The sequence below is a fragment of the Arachis duranensis genome, chromosome 2, assembly GCF_000817695.3.
Source record: "Arachis duranensis cultivar V14167 chromosome 2, aradu.V14167.gnm2.J7QH, whole genome shotgun sequence".
NCBI classification, from domain to species: domain Eukaryota; kingdom Viridiplantae; phylum Streptophyta; class Magnoliopsida; order Fabales; family Fabaceae; genus Arachis; species Arachis duranensis.
Genome location: NC_029773.3, coordinates 92088852 through 92096948, shown reverse-complemented (window position 1 = coordinate 92096948; position 8097 = coordinate 92088852). Strand labels below are relative to the sequence as shown.

The following is an 8097-nucleotide window of genomic DNA, read 5'->3' as shown; positions in this document are numbered from 1 at the left end:
TATAAAATATATTAATAAGTTAAATAAAAAAATAAAATTATATTTTTTTAATAAATTAAAAAAATATTCTGAATTATATAATTGATAACAGATACATATTTAATATTTATTAGACAATGAATTAAGAGAAAAATATTAATAGAAAGGTTAGATTTGATATTAAAACAAAAAAAAAGTTTCCAAACACAGTCTTAAATCTTACGAGTATATATATAATATATCCTTTGAAGAAGATTTGCCAAATCCGAATACTCTCCTAGAATTTGCACATTGCATTGTAGTACCTTGTTAATCGAGTTACAGTAGGGTTTGTTCCCTTTTTTGGGCAGTTAATTGCGTTAATTGACTTGTGCTGTGAGAAGGAAGCTATGACGGCGGAGAAGAATCAACGATACCTTATGGTGCTAATGCGTACAAAGATCTGCGGCATCGACCTCATGAAACTGATAACACCCGAGAAGGAGGCTGTGGATTGGGAAAATCTACCTCCGTTACCCTTCGATTTCAGCATGGATCTTCCACTTGGCCGCACGTTCGCTTTGGAGTTGGATTCCAAGATTCATCTCGTTGGAGGTCTCAAATATATGTCCAGCTATGATTATTCTTTTGATCATGCTTTCTATACTCCTTGCAATAAAGTCTACGAACTAGACCTTGACAAGAAGGAGTTAGAGGAGTCGAAATCAATCGATGATGCTCCAGAGTTATCTGTTTCCGGGTACTCTACTCTTCACAAAATCGGAAGTGATTATTATTTTATGAGGATGTGTGGTCTAGGTGGTTTCCTACCCGACAATGGTGCTCAGAATTTTTGGGTTCTACGCTCTGGGACCAAGGTTTGGGAACACTTGCCTGATGCTCCTGATCTTCCTGATCTTCCTTTCTACCATTCCATAATTGATCACAGTTCATGGTTCGACTTCTATGGTAAGCTATACATCCGACTCTGTTTGGATGATGGAAGAGTTGTCCTCTTCTCTTATGACACCCATAACCTACATTGGACAACGACTGTGGGTGACAATAGTTTTACGCGTTCTTTTTGTGTCCCACTGGCATCCCATGGCCAGCGTCGCTTCTTTCTTCCAAGGGTGCATATTCCAGGTATTCATAATTACTCTCCAACTGTGCATTGCACATGATTTTCTTTGTCTTAATGAATTTATTTGAAATTTTCGCTCTTCATTGTAGTATTATCCATTCTGTTATTGATATTGTTACAGATTTGGTTGATCCTGGCAAATACCTGGCACTTTCATGCGAATGCATTGAAGGGAAAAAAAGGATATATGCATTCCAGGTGGATGAATTGGGTGTCCTTTTCTTCCAAAGGCTTGAAGGCTGCTTAGATAGAATGCCGTCCTTGTATGATGAGAAAACGCCTGTGCTTGTTGATCTTGATGGCAAAGGCAAGTTTATTGTTATGGTACCTGGCTCTGCAAAGGAAGAAAAAGAGGACCAGGTCCTCTTTGTGTTGGTTCTTCAGGTTGTTCCAAAGAAGTTTGTCAACCATCCCTCCCGGGTCCTCCGTAGGTCTGTGAGGTCCCCAACGGAGTGTGAGTTCTTAGATTGGAAGGTCCTTAGCATGCACATGTACAGCATGGAGGTCCCGAAGTGGGGAATAAGAGATTATTTGTCTGCTGTCTTTATTTTCCCTGACATCCAGTGGGAAGAAGAGAATGCCCAGGAGGGGAAAAAGAAATAGGCATATTTGAATTTAGAACATGCTTGCTTCGAAAAGGTAATGCTTGCCTATGTTTTTGTCATCATTTTGTTATGTTCCCTAAAGCGGCTTTATTATTTATATTGATTGGTTGGCTGTGAAATGTGAATGCTTTTGTGCTCGACCATTTTGTACTATAATTCTGTTTGCCCAATAAACATTAACACACATAATCGGCTGCTGTGAATAAGTTTGCCAATGCATGAGTTTATGAAGGTTCTTCCTGGTGATTTGATTGTTAGTTTGGAATATTATATAGAATCATGTCAAGGACAACTATGCTAGTTTTCTTAAAATCTCTAATCTATCTTATGTATAGATTATGATGTCAACATAGTAAACTTCTGCCTTCTTGTTCCAATCCAATGGGAAGAGCACTACTTTTTGGATGATGATTTGTTTATGTTTTGCATTTTCTATGATTTTAATTCTGAACTCTATCAATTTGTCAGTTTCTGAGTTGTGTTTTTTTAATTATTCTTTTATTCTCAAACTTATTTTAGGATGTTTTTCCCTATAAATTTCTTTATTCTTATTTGGACTGTGATATCATGATTGTCATTCTTGGTTTGGTTCTGAATCATGTTATGTAAAGAGGAGTAGCCTTTTGAGGACTTGTAGCCTGCAACATATCCGGATTACTTCTACTACCCACTAAAATCCAAATAAAGGATTACTTTTGAGGCATCCTTAAATTTTCAACTAGGTTCATCAACAACAATTTGTGTCTAATGCTATGAGGCAACCCTTTTTATTATGCCTAATTGATATCAATTCTTTTATTGACTTTTGCAGGTGTTTGTTGATCAAGTAATGTTGTGCACGAATATATTTTGAAGCAATCAGATATGGTTGTCTAATGATCTTAAATGTTTGGAATGTTTTTAAAAGTAATTTTAGATGACCAACACTTCTTTATTTTTACCTTATATTTGAAATAACATCAGCTAACTCCTTTTTTTTTTTTTACTTAATACTAGAAGTGTTAGCCCTCTAATATTCCTCAATTTTAAAATCTGAAGAGGAGGATACATACCACTAATTAAAGTCATTTACTTACCACATAATAGCTTAGAATGGTAATATTGTATATTTAATCAACATATTCGATGGTCAAGATTTATTCTTTCTCATTCTTACATTTGACTACAATAGTGATTTAATATATTTTTCCTATTAGCAAAACAGAACAAAATTGCAGGATTCATTTTGGAAGTAGTTAATGAAATGAAGAAAGAGGTCTTGGTTATAACTTTTACCGAGCACTTACTAATGAATAATGATATTTTGTTAGCGAATTCTCCCGTGCCTTTAGTTTGCTGCCGAAGCTGCCGAAAAATAAAAAATGGGTCCCAGCAGTTAATTTGTTAACGGGATAGCGTTATTAGCCTTGTAGCAGATTGTTATTTCTAAATTTAAAAGTGGTAACTCTTCACAAACAAAAGCGTCACCTAATGAAAAAAAGTAAATTAGAAGATTTAAGAGAAGAAATAATTAAATTATCAAAATTAATAAATCAAAAATTAATGATTTTAACTAATGTTAATTGTAATGACACCGAATTCTTAAAATCAATACAAAATGATTTTTCTCAAAATCTTTATTTTACTATAAGTTTTATCGAAGGATTTCAAAAACCTGAAAAAACTTATTTTTCACACGGAATTTCAAAAAAATGTTACCATGGAAATGATTCTCCACGTCTTTATCATACTTTTAATCCGCAATTAAATTCTATAGTAGATATGCTTGAAGAAATATTAGTATCCATACAATTTCAAAGAAATAAGGAAAAAGAGAATCCCAAAGAAGAAAAGTGTCAAAATATAATCAATGTAACAGATTTAAAAGTAAAACCACCACTAAAATTATGAATATTGAAGAAAAAATAGAAGAAGTTACAATGCTTTTTAAACAATTAAAAATGGCTCAAGAAAACAATATTATGGAACAAGGATTTCAAATAGAAGAAGAATTAGTAAATTCTGAAAATATAGAAAATGAAGAACACATCCTAGATTATTCAAGTGACGAAGAACCAGCAATTCCAATACAAGTAAAAAATGAAGCTGGAACATCTAAGGATAATCAATCTCAATTTAAATGGGAAACAGGTTTTGATAATTATGCTTTTAAAAAAGGGTTTATAAATAAAGATTCAAAATATGCAAAAATACCATCAAAATACGTTCCTAAAATCCAGGAAATGGAAGGAGAAAGAATACTCGATTTAGACTGCAAAAAGAACGAAAAAGAAATTTTCGAAAACTGGTTGAATTCCTTCTTATTAGAAGCCTTTACTAATCCAAAACTTAGTGAATTATCTGGAAGAGACATTTGGAATTACATAGGGTTTCATACTAAAGGAACTATAAGAGATTACATGACATCAATAGAAAACCAAATAATAGAAGAATTAGAAACAAAAACAACAGCTTATGATAAGATATTATATATAATGATGATTCTATATAAAGAATTTTTTGGAAAAAATATTATAGATCATAGACAAGAAGTCTATAATAAAGAATATCAAGAAGCAAAAAATCATTTAGCTAATATTCAGATATATGACTTATGTAATATGGAGTCTTATATATGTGAATATAGAATACATTATTACAAATTAAAAGAAGAAGATAAAAATCATTATCTTAACATGCATATAACAAAACTTCCATATCCTGCTAATGAATTTATAATGGGAAGATTTATAAGAGAAATAAATAGAGGAGCAATTGAAAATAATTTTGGTGGAGCAACCTCTGCAATAAGAGAGGAAATAAAAGAACGTTGTATGCAAGAAGCAACTCAAAAAAGATTTACAAATATAATTAGAATCTGCTGTCAGGATAATGAAGAGATATCTCAAAAATATGGTCTTAATAAAAATTTTCAAAAAAAAGAAAATATCAATTTAGAAGAAGAAAATACTATCCAAACTGGAGAAAAAAGAGATATTTTAGAAAAGAAAATAACAATAAAAACAAAAGACAAAGAAATAACTATTGCCCGAATAAAAAAGAAAATTGTAAATGTTGGTATTGCCAAGAAGAAGGACACTACGCAAATGAATGCCCAAAAAAAAAGGATAAAAAGGATCTTACTAAACAAATAGAAATTGCTAAGTCTTGTTTCATGGAACCATTAGAAGAATCTGATGATAACTTAGACTATATTTTTTAATATGTCTCGGAAACAGACTCAGAGACTGAGTAATAATGCTACATTTATTACTATAAAAATAACAGAAAAGTTTATAAATGCTTTCATAGATTCTGGAGCAACACAATGCTTTGCTAGTTCAAATATAAAATTTGATTGGAAAAAATTAAAGAAACCATTAAGAGTTAGAATAGCTGACAAATCAATACATAAAATTGACCAAAAAGCAGAGATGGTTGAAATTTTTATTCAAAATTATAGGTTCATTGTTCCATCTATATATATGTTAGATTCTGGAATGGATTTTATCATAGGAAATAACTTTTTAAAGCTATATCATCCATTCATTCAAGAATTAACATATATAGTTTTAAAAGCTCCACACGATTCTTTAATAAATCAAAAATCAAAACGTATAAAAATACCAACTACTACTATAGATAAGATCTTAAAGTTTAAAATATTTTCTATATTAGAAACATGTTATTTAAATCTATACTTTCAGATAAATATTCCAAAAAATAATCTTGAAATAAAGGTAGAAGAACTTTTGGATGAAATTTGTGTTGAAAATCCTTTAGATATTAAAAATACAAATAACGAATTAGTAAGCATTAAATTAAAAGATCCCACAAAACAGATAAATGTTTCAAATAAAATTCCTTATTCCGCAAGAGATAGAGAAGAGTTCTCATTAGAATGTAAAGATATTTTGGAAAAAGGAATTATAAGATTAAGTAAAAGCCCTCATGCGGCTCCAGCTTTTTACGTTGAAAACAATAATGAAATTAAAAGGGGAAAACGAAGAATGGTAATAAACTATAAGAAAATGAATGAAGCAACTATTGGTGATGCTCATAAACTTCCAAGAAAAGATTCTATTTTAGAAAAAATCAAAGGAGCAACTTGGTTTTCATCTCTTGATGCAAAATCAGGATATTGGCAACTTCGTTTAGACGAAGAAACAAAGAAATTAACTGCTTTTACTTGTCCAACAAAAGAATCAACAAGTGTATTGCTCTATGAATGGAATGTATTACCATTCGGATTAAAACAAGCCCTAGGTATTTATCAAAGATTTATGGAAGAAAATCTAAAAGAGTTAAATGAATTTGTTTTAGTGTACATTGATGATATACTAATTTTTACAAATCAGGATAAAGAAGATCATCTTCAAAAATTATTAATAGTTTTAGAAAGATGTAAACAGAAAGGATTAGTTCTCAGCAAAAAGAAAGCGAGAATAGCAAAACAAGAAATAGAGTTTCTTGGATTAATTCTATCCACTCAAGGAAAGCTAAAACTTCAACCAAATATTTTAGAAAAGGTAAATTTATTTCCTAATAAAATAGAAGATAGAAAATAATTACAAAGATTTTTAGGGTGTATAAATTATATTTCGGATCAAGGATTTTTAAAGAATATAACAGAATACACTAAAAGCTTATTTCCAAAAATAAGTACTAAAAAAGAATGGAAATGTGATGAAAAAGATAGTATGCAAATTCAAAGAATTAAGGAATTATGTGAAAAAATTCCAGAACTTTATATTCCAGAAGAAAACGACTACTTAATAGTAGAAACAATGCTTCAGACATAACCTGGTCAGGATGTCTAAAAGCTAAGAAAACTATAAAAAGTTTGGAACAAGAAAAAGAATCACTAGATTCTAAATATTCCATAAAGGAATTACTTTGTAGGTATATTTCAGGAACTTTTACTCCAACAGAACAGAGATATACCACTCATGAAAAGGAAACTCTAGCAGCAATTAAATCTCTTAAGAAATGGAAAATTGATTTACTACCCAGAGAATTTACATTAAGGACAGATTCAAGTTACCTAACAGATACATTAACAAGAGAATGGAATTCGTCTACAACGCATTAGATCAAGAAATTCAAAAATATGAGCAAGAACTCGAAAAATGCAAGCTTTGTCAGCAAATAAGGATACAGATCCAATCTCTCAAGAAGGCCATTGAAGCCATGAAATCAACACAACAAGCAAAACCATCAGAGTTCAGCCAGCTAAGCATGGTGGACAAATCAGGATTCATTGATGCAGTAAAGAGATTTAAAAATATGATTGAAAACGTAAATCCAAGGGATATATCCCTAAAATTTACGAATAGTCGACCTATTTTTAATGAAGAAGAAGAATGCTTGGTTCCAGCACATCAAGTAATCTTCATGTCCGTCTTCCCAGGAAATTTTCAACCAATTGATCAAGTTCAAGATTTAACAATCTACAGTCATGAAGGAAGACTAGCCAGCACACTAGCAAGGGTCTTCGAAAGAACTCAAAAGATAACAAGGGAATATCACACAAGAATCAATTATAAAAGCAGAAATACTTTGCTTGTGTCCAGTAAAAGGAATGAAATTGAAGAAAGAGAGATGAGACTCTTAGTGGAATTTGAATCAGCATTCTACAACTTATCTGGACTCCTAGAAAAGCTCGCCGAAGGGATAAAGAGGAATCTCTGCTATTTGATAAAAGACAGAGAAGACCACAAGTGCCAGCTATGTGTCTCAGAGTTATCTGAAGAAAGCAATAATGAAACAACCCACATGATAAAGGAAGAAGACAACGCATCTGAAGGTCACATGATGAAAGAGGAGGACAGCACATCTGAAGTATCTCTCAACATTATTGCATAGTGACGTAAGCGCTTAGGTCATAGAGCACCAACAATGTAGCTGGTGCAAGATAATAAACAATGACGTAAGCAATGACGTCATAAGAAGGGTAAGGATGGGAATTGTCCATCAGACCCAACCATTATAAATAGGTTGCTTAGGCAATTATAGAAATCATCAAACAATAGAAAGCAGGAGGCTAAGAGTACTCATATGCTAGGAGAGTAAAGAGGAAGCTGCCGAGGCAATTCTATAGTTTGAAGAAGAATTCCCTTAGGAAAAACCAATTCTAAACTCCCCTCTGGAGTTAGTATCTACAATCTCCCCTCTGAAGATAAAAACATCTTATGTAAAATATTCTAAATAAAGGAAGTTTTTCTCCAGAAAGGTATGTCTTTATCCTAATCTATTAGTTATGAATTATTTAGAAAGTTTAGAATTAACGGAAGAATCTGATTATTATAGATTAACTGCTTTATTAGATAATGAAAAACAGGCTGTTCTAAAAATAGAATTAAACCTTAAATCAAATGAAAATTTTAATAAACAAAATCTTTTAAAAGAAGT

The 8097-nt window shown here is 31.4% G+C and overlaps 1 protein-coding gene across 1 annotated transcript; it reads left to right on the top strand.

The window, feature by feature from the left end:
- Nucleotides 1-234: 234 nt before the first annotated feature.
- LOC107476169 (uncharacterized) lies at nt 235-3009 on the top strand. The gene is made up of 3 exons (XM_016095930.3): nt 235-1104; nt 1224-1741; nt 2519-3009. The coding sequence occupies exons 1-2, from the start codon at nt 369-371 to the stop codon at nt 1703-1705; spliced, it is 1218 nt and encodes a 405-aa protein (XP_015951416.1). The 5' UTR covers nt 235-368; the 3' UTR covers nt 1706-1741; nt 2519-3009.
- Nucleotides 3010-8097: the final 5088 nt, after the last annotated feature.

What these genes read in the sequence shown, in the direction of transcription:
- LOC107476169 (XM_016095930.3), top strand. Translation starts at nt 369, where the DNA reads ATGACGGCGGAGAAGAATCAACGATACCTTATGGTGCTAATGCGTACA. An exon ending in TCCAAGGGTGCATATTCCAG is followed by an intron (nt 1,105 to 1,223) that starts GTATTCATAATT and finishes ATATTGTTACAG; the next exon opens with ATTTGGTTGATCCTGGCAAA.